The following is an 18,113-nucleotide window of genomic DNA, read 5'->3' on the forward strand; positions in this document are numbered from 1 at the left end:
AGAGAGAGAGAGAGAGAATATGAGAGAGAGAGAGAGAATATGAGAGAGAGAGAGAATATGAGAGAGAGAGAGAGAATATGAGAGAGAGAGAGAGAATATGAGAGAGAGAGAGAGAATATGAGAGAGAGAGAGAGAGAATATGAGAGAGAGAGAGAGAGAGAGAGAGAGAGAGAGAATATGAGAGAGAGAGAATATGAGAGAGAGAGAGAGAGAATATGAGAGAGAGAGAGAGAGAGAGAGAGAGAGAGAGAATATGAGAGAGACAGAGAGAGAATATGAGAGAGAGAGAGACAGAGAGAGAATATGAGAGAGAGAGAGAGAGACAGAGAGAGAATATGAGAGAGAGAGAGAGAGACAGAGAGAGAATATGAGAGAGAGAGAGAGAGAGAGAGACAGAGAGAGAATATGAGAGAGAGAGAGAGAGAGAGACAGAGAGAGAATAGAGAGAGAGAGAGAGAGACAGAGAGAGAATATGAGAGAGAGAGAGAGAGACAGAGAGAGAATATGAGAGAGAGAGAGAGAGAGAGAGAGAGAGAGAATATGAGAGGGAGAGAGAGAGAGAGAGAATATGAGAGAGAGAGAGAGAGAGAGAGAGAGAGAGAGAGAGAGAGAGAATATGAGAGAGAGAGAGACAGAGAGAGAGACAGAGAGAGAGAGACAGAGAGAGAGACAGAGAGAGACAGAGAGAGAGAGACAGAGAGAGAATATGAGAGAGAGAGACAGAGAGAGAATATGAGAGAGAGAGAGACAGAGAGAGAATATGAGAGAGAGAGAGACAGAGAGAGAATATGAGAGAGAGAGAGAGACAGAGAGAGAATATGAGAGAGAGAGAGACAGAGAGAGAATATGAGAGAGAGAGAGAGAGAGAGAATATGAGAGAGAGAGAGACAGAGAGAGAGAGAGAGAGAGACAGAGAGAGAATATGAGAGAGAGAGAGACAGAGAGAGAATATGAGAGAGAGAGAGACAGAGAGAGAATATGAGAGAGAGAGAGACAGAGAGAGAATATGAGAGAGAGAGACAGAGAGAGAATATGAGAGAGAGAGACAGAGAGAGAATATGAGAGAGAGAGAGACAGAGAGAGAATATGAGAGAGAGAGACAGAGAGAGAATATGAGAGAGAGAGAGACAGAGAGAGAATATGAGAGAGAGAGACAGAGAGAGAATATGAGAGAGAGAGAGAGAGAGAGAGTATGAGAGAGAGAGAGAGAGAGAGAATGTGTGAGAGAGAGAGAGAGAGAGAATATGAGAGAGAGAGAGAGAGAGAGAATATGAGAGAGAGAGAGAGAGAGAGAATATGAGAGAGAGAGAGAGAGAGAGAGAATATGAGAGAGAGAGAGAGAGAGAGAGAATATGAGACAGAGAGAGAGAGAGAGAGAAGATGAGAGAGAGAGAGAGAGACAGAGAGAGAATATGAGAGAGAGAGACAGAGAGAGAAGATGAGAGAGAGAGACAGAGAGAGAATATGAGAGAGAGAGAGACAGAGAGAGAATATGAGAGAGAGAGAGACAGAGAGAGAATATGAGAGAGAGAGAGAGAGACAGAGAGAGAATATGAGAGAGAGAGAGAGACAGAGAGAGAATATGAGAGAGAGAGAGAGAGACAGAGAGAGAATATGAGAGAGAGAGAGAGAGAGAGAATATGAGAGAGAGAGAGAGAGAGAGAGAATATGAGAGAGAGAGAGAGAGAGAGAATATGAGAGAGAGAGAGAGAGAGAGAATATGAGAGAGAGAGAGAGAGAGAGAATATGAGAGAGAGAGAGAGAGAGAGAGAATATGAGAGAGAGAGAGAGAGAGAGAAAAAATAAGAGAGAGAGAGAGAGAGAGAATATGAGAGAGAGAGAGAGAGAGAATATGAGAGAGAGAGAGAGAGAATATGAGAGAGAGAGAGAGAGAATATGAGAGAGAGAGAGAGAGAATATGAGAGAGAGAGAGAGAGAATATGAGAGAGAGAGAGAGAGAATATGAGAGAGAGAGAGAGAGAGAGAATATGAGAGAGAGAGAGAATATGAGAGAGAGAGAGAGAGAATATGAGAGAGAGAGAGAGAGAATATGAGAGAGAGAGAGAGAGAATATGAGAGAGAGAGAGAGAGAATATGAGAGAGACAGAGAGAGAGAGAGACAGAGAGAGAGAGAATATGAGAGAGAGAGAGAGAGAGAATATGAGAGAGAGAGAGAGAGAGAATATGAGAGAGAGAGAGAGAGAGAATATGAGAGAGAGAGAGAGAGGGAATATGAGAGAGAGAGAGAGAGAAAATATGAGAGAGAGAGAGAGAGAGAGAGAGAGAGAGAGAGAGAGAGAATATGAGAGAGAGAGAGAGAGAATATGAGAGAGAGAGAGAGAATATGAGAGAGAGAGAGAGAGAATATGAGAGAGAGAGAGAGAGAATATGAGAGAGAGAGAGAGAGAATATGAGAGAGAGAGAGAGAGAATATGAGAGAGAGAGAGAGAGAGAGAATATGAGAGAGAGAGAGAGAGAGAGAGAATATGAGAGAGAGAGAGAGAATATGAGAGAGAGAGAGAGAATATGAGAGAGAGAGAGAGAGAATATGAGAGAGAGAGAGAGAGAGAGAATATGAGAGAGAGAGAGAGAGAGAGAATATGAGAGAGAGAGAGAGAGAGAATATGAGAGAGAGAGAGAGAGAGAATATGAGAGAGAGAGAGAGAATATGAGAGAGAGAGAGAGAGAGAGAATATGAGAGAGAGAGAGAGAATATGAGAGAGAGAGAGAGAGAGAGAATATGAGAGAGAGAGAGAGAGAGAATATGAGAGAGAGAGAGAGAGAATATGAGAGAGAGAGAGAGAGAGAATATGAGAGAGAGAATATGAGAGAGAATATGAGAGAGAATATGAGAGAGAATATGAGAGAGAATATGAGAGAGAATATGAGAGAGAGAGAGAATATGAGAGAGAATATGAGAGAGAATATGAGAGAGAATATGAGAGAGAATATGAGAGAGAATATGAGAGAATATGAGAGAGAATATGAGAGAGAATATGAGAGAGAATATGAGAGAGAATATGAGAGAGAATATGAGAGAGAATATGAGAGAGAATATGAGAGAGAATATGAGAGAGAATATGAGAATGAGAGAGAATGAGAGAGAATGAGAGAGAATGAGAGAGAGAGAGAATATGAGAGAGAGAGAGACAGAGAGAGAATATGAGAGAGAGAGAGACAGAGAGAGAATATGAGAGAGAGAGAGAGAGTGAGAGAATATGAGAGAGAGAGATAGAGAGAGAGAGAATATGAGAGAGAATATGAGAGAGAATATGAGAGAGAATATGAGAGAGAATATGAGAGAGAATATGAGAGAGAATATGAGAGAGAATATGAGAGAGAATATGAAAGAGAAGATGAGAGAGAATATGGGAGAGAATGAGAGAATATGAGAGAATATGAGAGAGAATATGAGAGAGAATATGAGAGAGAATATGAGAGAGAATATGAGAGAGAATATGAGAGAGAATATGAGAGAGAATATGAGAGAGAATATGAGAGAGAATATGAGAGAGAATATGAGAGAGAATATGAGAGAGAATATGAGAGAGAATATGAGAGAGAATATGAGAGAGAGAGAGAGAGAGAGAATATGAGAGAGAGAGAGAGAGAGAGAATATGAGAGAGAATATGAGAGAGAATATGAGAGAGAGATATGAGAGAGAATATGAGAGAGAATATGAGAGAGAATATGAGAGAGAATATGAGAGAGAATATGAGAGAGAATATGAGAGAGAATATGAGAGAGAATATGAGAGAGAATATGAGAGAGAATATGAGAGAGAATATGAGAGAGAATATGAGAGAGAATATGAGAGAGAGATATGAGAGAGAATATGAGAGAGAGATATGAGAGAGAATATGAGAGAGAGAGAGAGAGAGAATATGAGAGAGAGAGAGAGAGAGAATATGAGAGAGAGAGATGAGAGAGAATATGAGAGAGAGAGAGAGAGAGAATATGAGAGAGAATATGAGAGAGAATGAGAGAGAATGAGAGAGAATGAGAGAGAATGAGAGAGAATGAGAGAGAATGAGAGAGAGAGAGAGAGAGAGAGAGAGAGAGAGAGAGAGAGAGAGAGAGAGAGAGAGAGAGAGAGAGAGAGAGAGAGAGAGAGAGAGAGAGAGAGAGAGAGAGAGAGAGAGAGAGAGAGAGAGAGAGAGAGAGAGAGAGAGAGAGAGAGAGAGAGAGAGAGAGAGAGAGAGAGAGAGAGAGAAATCCATTCGGTGATTCACAAGTTACTATGATAACCAAAACTTTCAATTAAAGGTTACACGACCATAGACATTTGACTCCAAAAATTTAATCAGTTCGTTTTGCATCGTTGGTACATACTTGTACCAAGTTTTGTCACAATCCCTTCAGCAGTTCACAAGTTATCACGGTAACAAAAATCTGCTACGCACGCACACAGATGCACAGCTGGACAGACAATCCAAAAACAATGTCTCCGGTGCCATGAAGGCATTAAAATGCTATGAACAAAGGATGGAGGGATAAATAGCAAAGGAGGTTTTATAAGAGCAGAGAGAGCGCGCAAGAGAGAGAGGACAATGGGGTAGGTTTGGGAACAAGATAAGGGGAAGGGGGCGGGGAGAGAGGTCGGTAAAAAAAAATTATTTTTTTAAGTTCATACCTCATTGTACGGCTGCTTGATCTTGGCAAAGTCATGAAAATAATCTTCAATAGTAACATCGACAGTGTCCATGGCATTACTGCCTGTGAACCATTTTCTTGTCATAAGTTCTTGGAAATGTGGCTGGAAAGAAACACACCATGTAACATGTAATGACACCTGCATGGTCAACATGCATTTGAGTCAATATGGATCCTCAACATACCCATTGGTTGCTTTAGCAAAAGGGGTTAGATGAGATTTGCTTTCACAAAGCGACAAATACGTCTGAAATTCCAAAACAAAAGGAGGATGAAAGAAGACAGAGACAATACAAAATGCATTTAATGGTTGAGCAAACCAGGATTAAAGCCTGAAACAAACCGCTCCAAACATATAATCCAACCTCCAAATCAAGAAACGTTTCATCCAAGAGGTATCTGCAGCCATCTCGTGCAATATTATTTAATGTCTTGTCTGTGTCTGGCAGGAAGGCTAAGGTTCGTTCTTCAGGTTCATCGATAAGATACCTCATTTTGAGGTTGTGGACCAATGTTCTGGTGCAAGTTCATTAGGGAGAGAAGAAGCAGTTGTACAATAAATGAACTATCAAATGTGTGTACATTTGATATTTTCTTTTTGTATTGAGTTGTAGTTATACTAGCTTGTTTGAGGTCACTGTAAAGACCAACAGTCAAACCTGAACGTCTGGCAGTTGTTGATGACAGCAATCATATATGGGACATAGCAAGGAGGTTGACACCTGTTCTTCAGATGCTCATCTTTGTATCGTGTGATGGTATCATGGTATCTGCAAAAAAAAAAAAAATAGTCATCTACCAGTACCAGCATCAAGTATAAAATTGCTAATCTGAAGCTCACCTTGGTTGTGCCCATCGTTTGAATAGTACAGTACATAAGTTCCCATCGAAGACGGGCCCTTCAACTAGTTTGAGTAAAGCAGCTAACCACCACTACTGAAAGCATCATCAGACTAAAATATGCAATTTGGTGTCTGTCCGTCTCTCTGCTGTGATACATTCAGTCAATACTTATCCAATCTCAATTAAAAATTGACAGGATGACTAATGGTCACACGATGGAGGTTGTTGTGACTTATTTTGCCCCTCTCATGATGTCACCAAGTTTAAATGTAACATGTATATTTATGCTCCACCCATATCTAGCCTCATGCATATTCATGTTTTGCCTCATGCATATTCAAGCTCTGCCCATGTGTTGTGTCATATTCGCTGACAGGGGCCGAGAGCAGCTCTTCCCTGCCTGGCGGAACGTGTGGTTGCGCGTGGAGAAAGCATGGTTTTTACTGTCGCACTTGGAATGTTTTAAAATAGAGGAAAGTGATTTAAACCTCCAAGTGTTGGTAAGCTGCCCGGAGCATTCTTTCCTCAAAGAATCGGGACATGTAGGCCATTCCAGGAAACCCCTCCCCAAGAAGGTTTCCTACCTTGGGTAAAATCTGTGTTGAGGTGTATATCCACGTTAAGATAGCCAATCGTGGCATTTTTCCAAGGCAGTTTATCATAACAAAAGCAATAACAACACTAATGATAATCGTATTGCGGTTCTGGACAAGAAGGACCCGAGTGAGGTGCATCCACAATCAAAGACTCTTAGTTAGATATTTCATTACTATGCGTGCTCATTCAGGTCCCATCCTTTGAAAACACGGGACAGGGAAGATGCGTTGTTGTGTGGACTTTTTCCCTCTGTCGGCATTCCATATCTCCACCATCCTTTCACCCTTTACCTCAAGAACCTCTTACTGGTTAAAGAACCTCATTTCATTTAAATCCTAACCATCCCTTCCATCCTCAAACCCATCCAAATCCCCTTCTTCTCCCATCCAACACCCTCCCAACAGCACAAGTTAGACACAACGCAACAGGCCACACAGCACACCCATTACAAATCTATATCACCGCGAGAAAGGAACGCTGGGTGTGCGCTGCCGCTCGCCACGTCACCACAGAGCGAATCCCCCTTACCTCTGGCTAATATTTTAAACCACCCATTAGCCACTCTGGCTAATCCATGTTTTAGTGGGGTTTTTTTTTTTACCAGTTTTAGACGAATTTTGGGTGATTTTAGCACAGAATTCAACCTTCGTTGAGACAGCCGAGACGGCCGCCATTTTGTATGTTTTGATGATGGGAATCACACATGATTTTGTACAAGCTTATATATACTAACTTTCGTAGTTTTAAACTAGTTTCTAGTAAAAAAAAAAATTGACCGAAATTACGCATGATTCCCATGATTCTCGTCTCAAAATTTTATTTTAATTTTTTGGAAAAAATATATATATTTTTTTCTGGAATGATTCGGCATGATTCGGCGCTACTCGGTACTACATGCTTCGTTGGATCAGTGGTTGCCAGGTATGTTTTGACACAACCAGTAGTAGTTCCTGTAGTCGGATGAATTTGTTTGGATGAGAGTTTGTTTGGATGAGTGAGTTTGATGGGTGACTTTGGTTGGTTGGATGAGTGAAGTTGATGGGTGAGATTGGTTGGTTGAGTGAGTTTGATGTGTGACATTGGTTGGAAGTGTGAGTTTGATGTGTGAGATTAGTTGGATGAGTGACTTTGATGTGTGAGATTGGTTGGATGAGTGAGTTTGACTGGCATGAGGTTGATCCAATCCTGGTCCACAACCACCCCCATTACCACCTACTAAAGACACAACGACCATACATACACACACACACACACACACACACACACACACACACACACACACACACACACACACACACACACACACACACACACACACACACACACACACACACACACACACACACACACAATCACCACCACCACCACCACCATCCCTCACAATCACCACCTCCCCTGATGGTCATTCATTCAACCAATCTCACATGTCAAACTCACTCATCCAACTCACTCATCCAACCAACCTCACCCATCAAACTCACACATCCACCTTAAAATTAACTTATTATTTCATATTACTAAAAAAAAAACTTTTGAATAAAATATCTGGCTATTTCCTTTCTCCTGTGGCTAATCATTCTAAACCTGGATTAGCCACAGTGGCGAATTCCTTTTGAAAGCCAGATCACACCCAGGAACGTCACTGCAGCACAATCGATTATTCGAGAACTCTCCATTGCAATGACACTGCCATCAATTCCATGAAGAGTTGGGAAGCACGAGTCAATGAGAATTCCCCAGGTGGGGTCAGAGATCGGGTGGCAACCCTTGCCTCCTGGAGCCCCACCTCACGCGGGGACGGAGAGTGCTCATGTGGACTCTGCTGAGCAGAGTCCACGCCTGGGCTGGTTGGAATAAAACCCGAGCGACGGAGCTGTACGGGGCTGCTTTTCATGTGCGCTGGGATCTCGTGAAGTTTCGCTGCCTGTCTGTTCATGGGGAGAAGCTGTGTTAGCCTGAGACGAGTTATGCTGGCTTGAGATGGGCAGCAGTGGAGTGAGACGAGCACGGGGCAAGGCCGGAGCACAGATGAGGCCTCGAAGTCCTTGGCACACAGCAATAGCTCCATACTCATTTACACAATCTTTTCTGCTTTATCTAAGAACCCCTAATTTGTCAACTTGAGATGCATAAACAGCTATCAATGTGCAAAAGAGCTATCATGATTGACCTCCGTCCCTAAGTGGGTGAGGCACTGTTTCACACCTCTCACCATTTCCTCAAAGCTTACGCTGCATACGCTACATGTAACACCCACACACCACGTTCCTTCCCTTCCCTTCCCTTTATTTTGGGATCCACCCAAATCTGCCTGTTTGCACAGAGTAAGAAAGAGGTGCCTCGCATTGCCTCCATCTTCTTCTTTCTCCTCTCTGCTTTTCCGAGATGATTGGAACACGCTTGTCTCGTGTTTTGTAGATAAGCAAGGTAGTTTAAGGGGCTTTTATGTGCTATGAGCTAATTACTTCCCTTTTATGTCTGATTGCTTTGTGAATGAATATATGCTTGTGTCTTTGCCCTGTGAATATTGCTTGTGATCATTGCCTTGCCATAAATACGTGCCAATTTTTGATAAACCTTTCAAACCTACCCGGTTGTCTCTTTTTCTTTATTGGTTCGATATAGTGTACAAAATAAATAAATAGGACGTTGTACTCCACTAATTCGTTCCGAGATAACAAACTCCCGTACATGGTTTCACTCGGCTGTACGTAATAAGTAGACAGGGTGTGCAGTTGAGAGCGGTTCTTCAGTTGGGAACACCAAACCACCAAGAAAAGCAATGCCAGCAAATTGGGCGCAAGGACCCTGCTTGGTTTGGTGGCCTCAGCCGGCATCCATCGTTGCCAAGCAAACCATCACGTATGGGAAACAGTGATCCGTCGGCTTCAGGGTTGGAGGTTGAGCGGCGGGTCCGAGAGACTCCTTCGTGCACCACAGCATGCTCGCTTTCGAAACCCATAATGATAGCATAATATTGTTGCGGGCCGGCGGGGTCGGGTGAGAAGACCACGAGGTGGGGGATTCCCACCAGACTCCCTGGAATTGTAGGCCGTCGCTCACGGATAATTCTGTGATGTGGCGCGTCGCTTAACCGACCGTAGACGCCAATAACTCAACCGTGTGACCTAGGGTCCTCCCGTCCATAATCAGGTTACCTAATTAATCACGTGGTTTAACTACCGGAGAACTACGCCCTCGGTACGCCTTGTCTGAACCGGATCACTCCACCGGATCGGATCACCTTTCTGGATCGGATGCAACCGAGCGACACTGCCAAGGACGTACCGGCTAAAGTAGGAATGGATCCCTGGGAATAAAGACCCGGCTAAACTTGGATTCGAACCATGCTGCACCAATGAGAGAAAAGACAAAGGCGAGCTGGGAAAATTCCTAATGACAATTATTTATCAACAGCAAGCGAAGAAAAGCATGTGGTACGACAAAGATTTATTAGGTATGTAACGCAGGGAAAGAGGAGAGAGGTGTGGTGCGACAATAATACAAGCAACTTACGAAAGCAGACACAGTGCAGACTTGGCGCGAGATTAATAATAGTAACAACAATAAGGATCTTCTACAGGCTTACTTAACAGACAGGTGCCAGCACACTCAGACACACAGAAAAAGAAACCCAAATGTGAAGGTACTTTTGCAGCCAGGGAGGGAGGGGAGTTGAGGTTATAGCTTTCGGTACCTGGGCGTTTCGGGGGAGGGATGCTCCGTGGTGCGGTACCCGACAATAGTCGTGTTGTTCTGGCCACAGCCGCATGTGTGGAGATCGTGTTCTGAAGGAAGAGCCTGAATGGAGAAGGGCGGAGTCCAGAGGGCGAGGGTGGAGCAGTAGGCGGAACCAGGCAGGAGGCGGTTCAGAGGCGAGACATGAGCGGAGTCTATGAACAGGAGGCGGGCCGTCGAGGTGAGACGTGAGCGGAGTCGAGAAGCAGGAACACTCCGCGTGAAAACACCCACACTGAACACAACACACCCAATTCTCAGCACGGAGGATTTCTCCGTCCTTTATAGAGCCCGAGGCTCGGGGGAGGGGCCATGCCGAATCCAACGTCATCGCCCAAGTCGGGCGCTCTGACTGGCTCCGACCCTCATGTGGTCCGCCAGCTTGGGCCGGGTTTCGGGCAGACGCTGATGCAGCCCGCCCACCTTGCTGCCAAAGCGTACGTGACTCGCCGCACATGTCTGGTTTCGGGTAGACATTGATGCATGTTTATGGTAGATGTTGGTGCACGCTTATGGTAGACGTTGGTGCAGCCCGCCCACCTTGCTGCCAAAGCATACGTGACTCGCCGGACATGTCTGGTTTCGGGTAGACGTTGATGCATGGTTATGGTCGACATTGGTGCAGCCCACCCACCTTGCTGCCAAAGCGTATGTGACTCGCCGCACATGTCTGGTTTCGGGTAGACGTTGATGCACGATTATGGTAGACGTTGGTGCACGCTTATGGGAGACGTTGGTGCAGCCCACCCACCTTGCTACCAAAGCGTACGTGACTCACCGCACATGTCTGGTTTCGGGTAGACGTTGATGCACGGTTGTGGTAGACGAGACAAGGGGCAAGCAGGCCGATTTACCTCAGAAAAGAAAAGAAAAAGAGTGGGGATAAAATATAAGGGGAAAATGATTTAATAATCCTAACTATTAGACCATCGCAACGCACTCCCTTGTTTTCCCACTTCACAAAAGGAAGGGGTCTATCTGCACATATATTAATGGCATAACTGTCTTGGGACACCTCTCCGTTGTATGCATGCGGTTCTGAGAACCACAACAATATTTACATTATTACGAAACAATATTAATACTAATAATATCCTCCCTCCCCAAGGGTTTTTCCATCTTCGACAAAAGCTGTGTTGATGTGTATAAATAGCTTATCATGGCATTTCGTGCATCACCCCTTCCAGAAGTAAAAATATGACATGCCACAAACGCGTATGATTACCTTTTCAAACAGTCGCTACTACTGTTTAACACTAAACTGAAAGGGAGGAAACCTGACGTTCTTGAGGCATTATAAGCTTATCGCATCCCCAACAGACATACTGACCTGAGCCAAGATTGACTGTAATCTATATCCCCCAGAGGGGATAACATGACCCTTCCTGCTGCTCTCATAGGGAGCAAGTGTCCGATGTTTTTAAAACACAATTTCAAATCTTTTACAATCGCTTATTCCTTTAAGAAAATTACTTTTATAAAATTCAATTGCAGTGGTTTATTGAAGTTTTTACCCTGCGCGTGAAGCGAAAAGTGGCTGAAGCGATTGGTTCACTTCTGTTTTCTCAAGACTGTGTGGGGTAGGTCGTTTGATAAACTCTCCCCTATGTATTCCCATCAATCCCTTCTAATCGTCCTCCCCACCCCCAATCCCTGACGCCCCATCCACCGACTCACCCAGGATGATAACTGCAACTCATTTGAATACCGTATTTTCACACACATAACCCACCCTCTGGTACTTACCAAGCAGTTAGCGAGCGCTTGTCAAGCCAACTGTACCTTATCAACGGTTTTAAATAGAGTGCTTCAGCAACTTGACAAGCGCTCAACAAGAAACTTAGAAACTGAACACACCCCCGCACTTGCCAACTCAGAGCTGCTTCAGCTGTTTCACAGCGACAGAAAATGAGGACTTTGTGGGCTTTACAAAAGATGACTTAATGGGACTTAAAATAGCTTTGAAATAAAATTGGTACAAAATGATGCAAAATTAAAAAAAAAAAATGTTTTCCACAAGAAACAACAAGGAACTCCAACACAGGTGGAGGCCATTCAGCCCATCATGCCTGCGCGAACAACACAGCAACCCATGATCCAAGAAGAAAATGCCAAAAACAAAAATGTTTTTAATTAATGAAAGAAAAAAAAATTATTTTCTTTTCTTCCCCTTGGAGAGGGGACATGGGCTTAGTTAAAAACACACATCAACCACACAACCCCCCTTAACAAGACCCCCCACCAACAGCACTCCGTACACAATCACCCATCAATACTCAAGCTACCTGAAAGTCTTATCAACATCCCCATACCCCTCGATCTTCATAACTTCCAGGTACCTATCCAAATCTAATTTAAACTTATCTACTTTTTCTGCTGCCACTACCTTTCCAGGGAAACCATTCCATGCATCAACTCCTCTCTGAGTGAAAGTCCCCTGCCTTACTACCATCTTAACTCTACTCTTCTTTACTCTCAGGCTATGGCCCCTGGTTCTGTCACTGTCTACTCTGTTGAATAATTCATCTACACTTATTTTATCTTTACCTTTCATTATCTTAAACATCTCCATCATATCTCCTCGCAACCACCTCCTTTCTAGTGAATAAAGCCCTGTCTCCTTCAACCACTCCTCATAGCTAAGTCTAGCGAGGTGTATCGGTGTTAGACCTCCTTTTGATTAACGATCAATCTAGTATCCCTACGCTGAACCTTCTCGATGGCATCTCTGTCTTTCCAGAATTGTGGTGACCAAAACTGCACACGATATTCTAGATGTGGCCTCACTAAATTCCTGCACAATGTTAACACCATTTCTTTTGATTTATAAATGATCCACCTCCTTATATAGCCTAAAACCCTATTTGCTTTACCTATAGCTGCCTGGCACTGTGCTGCCTGCTTACCTCCAATATCTATTACCACCCCCATATCCTTCTCCTGTGTGACATGCTCCAAAATCACCCCTTGCATCCTGTAATCTCTATTTTCATTGTTCTTTCCCATCCCCAAGACCTTACACTTGCTCAGGTTAAATTCCATCTGCCAATCTTTTGCCCAATCCATACAAGTATCAACACTTTCCTGTACTTGATCACCACCCCCTCTGCTATCCACCTTACCTCCAAGCTTTGTGTCATCTGAAAATTTAGAAAGCTTACTCTTTACCCCATTATCCAAATTGTTGATGTAAATATTGAATAGTAATGGTCCGAGTAGTGATCCCTGAGGTACCCCGCTACTTACATCCTCTCAGCAAGACATCCTCACACTCACAGCCACTCTTTGCTTCCTATCACCAAGCCAGTTTGCAATCCAATTAGCTACCTGACCAGCCACTCCACAAGCCCTCACTTTGGTTAACAACCTCTGATGTGTTACCTTATCAAATGCCTTCTTAAAGTCTCGATATATTATGTCCACTGCCTTTCCCTCATCCAACCAATCAGACACTGCTTCATAGAACTCTAAATAAAAAGATTTGTTAAACAGGAAGTAACTTTGGTAAACCCATGCTGACTACCTTTAATTAGTTTGTATTTATTTAAATGGTTCCTCATCCGGTGTTCAATTAATGTCTCCAGCACCTTCCCCAAAACTGAAGTCAAACGAACAGGTCTATAGTTTCCCAATTGTTCTCTGGATCCTTTCTTAAATAGTGGTGTTACATTTACTACTCTCCAATCCTCCAGTACCTGTCCTGACTCCAGGAACAATTGAAAATATCCGTTAACATCTCACTTACCTGCTCAGCCACCTCCCTCAATACTCTCGGTTGCATATTAACTGGACTCGGAGCCTTATCTTCTCTTAGATTACCCAGCTGTTCCTTTACTTCATCCACTCCAACCTGGATCTCCTGCAAAAGCCCTTCCTCACTTCCTCAAATGATACTCTCAGCTATTGGCAATTCTCCTGACTGTTCTTGTGTAAAACTTGAAGAAAAATACCCGTTTAATAAGCCTGCCATCTCACTTTCATCACTAACCACTCTCCTGGTGCTATTCCTCAATGGGCCCACACTGGTCCTAACCTGTTCTTTTCTCCTGATATACTTAAAGAAAGCCTTGCTATTACGTTTAATATTTAATTGTTAGTCATGTCCTTCTTATACTCTCTTTTGGCTTGTCGAGTTATTTTCTTCACTTGCCTCTGTTTACTCCGATAGTGATATAAATCTAACTCCAGCCTTGTTATTTTAAACATAATAAATGCCTTTTGCTTCTCCTTAATAGCATTCCTTATCTCACACTCAACCACCCTGGTCTCTTTCTACTTCTAGTTTTACACCTCATTGGAATGTACTTTCTCTTCACTCTACACATTTGGTCCTTAAAGGTTTCCCATTTTTCTGATGCTGATTGTCCTGTTGTTATAGAGTCTCCCAATCTACATCACCCAATTCTATCGTCATACCCTCAAAGTTTTCCTTCCTGAAATCTAATAGCCTTACCCTACTATCCTGAACTCTAACCCTCAACAGAGTCTTTGCACACACAATGTTATGGTCACTTGCTTCTAAATGCTCCCCAACCACCACCTCCTCCATCGTATTGGGATCGTTACTTAAAATGAGGTCTAACACTGCACTCTCCCTCGTGGGCTTTTCTACAAACTGGATTAAAAAGCAATCTTGGAATAAAACAAGGAAATCCTCATCTGCTCTGCTCTTTCCCTGTTCCTGGACCCAATCTATCCTTGGGAAGTTAAAATCCCCCATAATCAATACTCTTCCCTTACCACATGCCCTTTTGAATTCTTCATGTACTCCTCCTTCCTACTCTTCCTTCCCACCCGGAAGGTGGAGGATCCACAGCATCCAAATTGCTAGTTTGATTGGTCCAAGAAGAGGACCTGATGCTGATGCAGCTTTATATATAAAGCACCAAATACAAACTGTGATAATCATGGTGAAGCTCAAACGCTTCCCACAGATATTCTGCTCCTCCATATTGGTATGGAAAATGGAATAATAAATTCCATTTTTAATGGAAGACCATTAAATAAAAACTCCCGTGGGAGCGGGACGTATTGGTGCAAAGATTACAATATCTATTGTATTTATAGGGCAAATACAAATGGCCCTATAAAAGCATCCTACCAGTATCTTACTGTTTTTACAATCTCTAATCTCTACCCATACAGAATCCTCAACATTAATTCCTTCCTCAATGTCACCCCTTTCTCTTGATACAATGCTGTCCTTTACCGAGATTGCTACTCCTCCTCATATTCTCTCCTTCCTATCACACCGATACACCTTGTAGCCTTCTAATCCTGTCCTCCAGTTACTCTCCTCCTTAAACCATGTCTCACGCACTGCAACTATATCGTACTCCTCGCTATCCACTTTGGCTTCAAGCTCTTTCATCATATTATTTAAACTTCTGGCATTGGTATAGAATATGTTTAACTTTTCCCTTCCTGAAATTAAATTTTCCTGCTTGGCCTTACTCATCCCAATTACTTCATCCATTCCTTCCTTTATAGCTTCCCCACCCTCCGCTGACCTATAAAAGCCTGAATTCCTTCAATTCCCACTGCAAACCTTGCTGCCCTCTTTCTATTTCATATACGGCCATCATTCCAGAAACACTCCCTTTGTCCCCTAAATGATTCCCACTGCTTCCTAATTGGTTTTTGATTCCCACTGCTTCCCACTGCTTCCTAATTGTAAAACCTTCCTCCTTTCACCATTCTTCCAGCCATTGGTTGAAGTCTATTGCTCTGCTCATAATTTCTATATTGTTTCCTAATCTTGGGAGGATCCCAGAAAACATGACCTCACAACCCTTTGCTTTCAGCCACTTACCCAATATCCTGTATCTATTTTTCAAAACCTCCGAGTAAACTTTCCCTACATCATCCGCACCTAGGTGTACCACAACCAACTTCTTCCTGCCGTGACCCAATACAATATCGACTCAAGACCCTAAAACTGTACAGCAGTAACAGGAAAACGATGCCTATGACAATTTAACACAAGAGCGAGAGAGAATTGCTTTGCAATACATGTCCCCTACCGATGTGATATTTTCCATGTCCAAAACGGGCAAAGCTTTATGAAAAATTGATGAAACACCGTGAAACTCAAACTTATTTTGTAACTAATCATCATAAAGCCATGCACCAAGTTTCAGTTGAATATCTTTAAAGGGTGTGGGGAAAAAAATTCTGAAAAACCACAGGTGGGACGGATGGACGGATAGCAAACCTATAGTGAAGCCTTCTGGTGAAACCGGCAGCGGATTAAAGAACCCCCAAAAAGGCAAATATTGATTGACAGATCTGGATCTTCAACACAAATAATTATGCTTACCTATTCAGAAAGGTATTCATCTCTTGAAGACAAAGAATCACAACTTTCCGTTTGAGTTCTTCTCCAATCTGAGCAGCTACCTGGAGATTCTGTTCCATCATCTGAAAGAATCACAATGATCAGAGAGGATTCTTTCAGAACCAAAATCTGTTTCTGAAATACCTGCTATCAATTAATTAGAGACAGTCTGCGAGGTTTTGAATAACCTAACACTGGTATATTTCCAAAATTTTAAACCGGGACTTTTCCCTACTGGAAATCAGATTTGAAAAATTTGTCTAAAATAATGGCAATGCAGGACAATAAGCTTCATAGCTGTGGAGCAATATATGGTGCAATGGAAGCGAGCCTCCAACCTTGTAATTATACGCAATACCAAGTATTCCTTTGCCACCCTCAGGTTACAATGGTGTACCAGGCCTTTATCGATCTACAGTAAATGTCATGGAATATAGCCCCCACCGACCCCCCCCCCCCACCCACACCCCCTCAACTTGTGGATGAGTGTTGTTGCTTTCTGTCTTGCCACCTTTGAGACACTGAAATCCAAGCCCTTCTGTGTCACTGCAATGTCTCAACAGGAGTAAAAGTCTCATGATTTGCTTCTTGCTCAGCTCAGGCAAGTTGGTGGCCTCATTTTCTTTTTTTAATCAAATATTTTGCTGGCTCTATTTTTGTCTTCCTCTTCCTGCCCTCTCACCTCTTTTCCCAACCCCTTGCCCCTTCAGGTTGAATGTGTTCTATCAGAAACGCTTCCCACAGATATTCTGCTCCTCCATATTAGTATTAAAAATTAAAATAAAAACTGGGTGTATGTATGTATAAATGATGAAGGTAATGAGCTAAGAAGAATCAACGAATAAGTGAATGACCAAACAAATGTTGCTCACAGTCCATGGCCCACAAAAAGCCCAAAAGCCAAACAACGAAAAATAGAGAATCGTATTCCCACCTGGAAGACCATTGCGGGCAAAGTTGTCTGGAAATAGCCATCATGGTCACCTTCTGGCTCCTGATCTTTCATCCAGTCCTTCTCATCTGTATCCAGAGCTTTGCGCATCCAGCCCACGATGTTGGACTGCAAGACACAATACAAAAGCTCAAACCAGAAAAAAAAAGCCCAAAAATAAAATAGAATAATGGTGTGCTTGCACAGCACAGATAGCAAAGTCATAAAATGAAGTACATTTATTATTATTTCACATGCAGCCTGTGCCTGCTGGTTGCATTACTGCTGGGAGCGTGGCTGTGCTGCTGATGCAGTGCCCCGTTTCCAGAAAGCCGGGACTCATTTTGCCGGCCTCGGTAGGACGACAGGCTGAGTCAACCCACGTAGTGTTAATTAACGGAACGACAGGAGCTCAAACTCAAGATCCTGAGATCTTAAGCCAGCCATCTTAACCGTTAAGCCAACACCAAGCTCATGAAGTACATTTGATGATCTTTCCAGAGAAACAAATGAATGATGAAGCGAATGTTTGAAACTTGTTTAACTGGCATAGCACTTAAACAATATGGTAAAAAAAATGTGAATTGGTGCAATAAATATGTCCCTCATAGTTAATTGCCACATGCAATGTACTACGATCCACACGGTTTCAGTGTTTCAATAAATAAATTTAAAAAGTCACTTGGAAAGAAAAGGTTACAAAGGTTCCAAAATAAAAGTCACTGAAAGAAAGAAAAAGTTCCAAGGTTCCAAACATCCTCGCAGCAAATAGCATAATGGTGCCAGCTCTTGCAAAGGACCTCAACATCCACATTCAAAAACACACTGACAAACATTACAATTTTACACTGCTACCACCTCCGTACTGAACTTGCTCCCTCTGCCTTGCTCTATCCCCCTTCCCTCCCCCCCCCAGGGTTAAACAGGGCACACATGGTCTGTTAGTAACCCACTTCTGGTAAAACTCCCTAAATCCAGGGTCACTGCACAAGGTTAATGAGTCCCTCCCCACC

At 43.0% G+C, this 18,113-nt stretch overlaps 1 protein-coding gene across 4 annotated transcripts in view; it reads right to left on the reverse strand.

Moving 5' to 3' along the window:
- EXOC3 (exocyst complex component 3) overlaps positions 1 to 18,113 on the reverse strand; it is a 425,366-nt gene that overhangs the window by 380,082 nt on the left and 27,171 nt on the right. For all 4 annotated transcript variants that reach the window (XM_085888579.1, XM_085888578.1, XM_085888576.1 and 1 more), the window contains 5 exons: positions 17,104 to 17,229; positions 16,152 to 16,252; positions 5,314 to 5,424; positions 5,020 to 5,170; positions 4,635 to 4,757 (listed from right to left, as the gene is read on the reverse strand). In XM_085888579.1, coding sequence (XP_085744705.1) covers positions 4,635 to 4,757; positions 5,020 to 5,170; positions 5,314 to 5,424; positions 16,152 to 16,252; positions 17,104 to 17,229 — 612 coding nt within the window. The remainder of the gene's footprint in view (positions 1 to 4,634; positions 4,758 to 5,019; positions 5,171 to 5,313; positions 5,425 to 16,151; positions 16,253 to 17,103; positions 17,230 to 18,113) is intronic.

The sequence above is a fragment of the Eptatretus burgeri genome, chromosome 7 (assembly GCF_056783735.1).
Source record: "Eptatretus burgeri isolate ZD-2024b chromosome 7, Ebu_testis_v1, whole genome shotgun sequence".
Taxonomy (NCBI): Eukaryota; Metazoa; Chordata; class Myxini; order Myxiniformes; family Myxinidae; genus Eptatretus; species Eptatretus burgeri.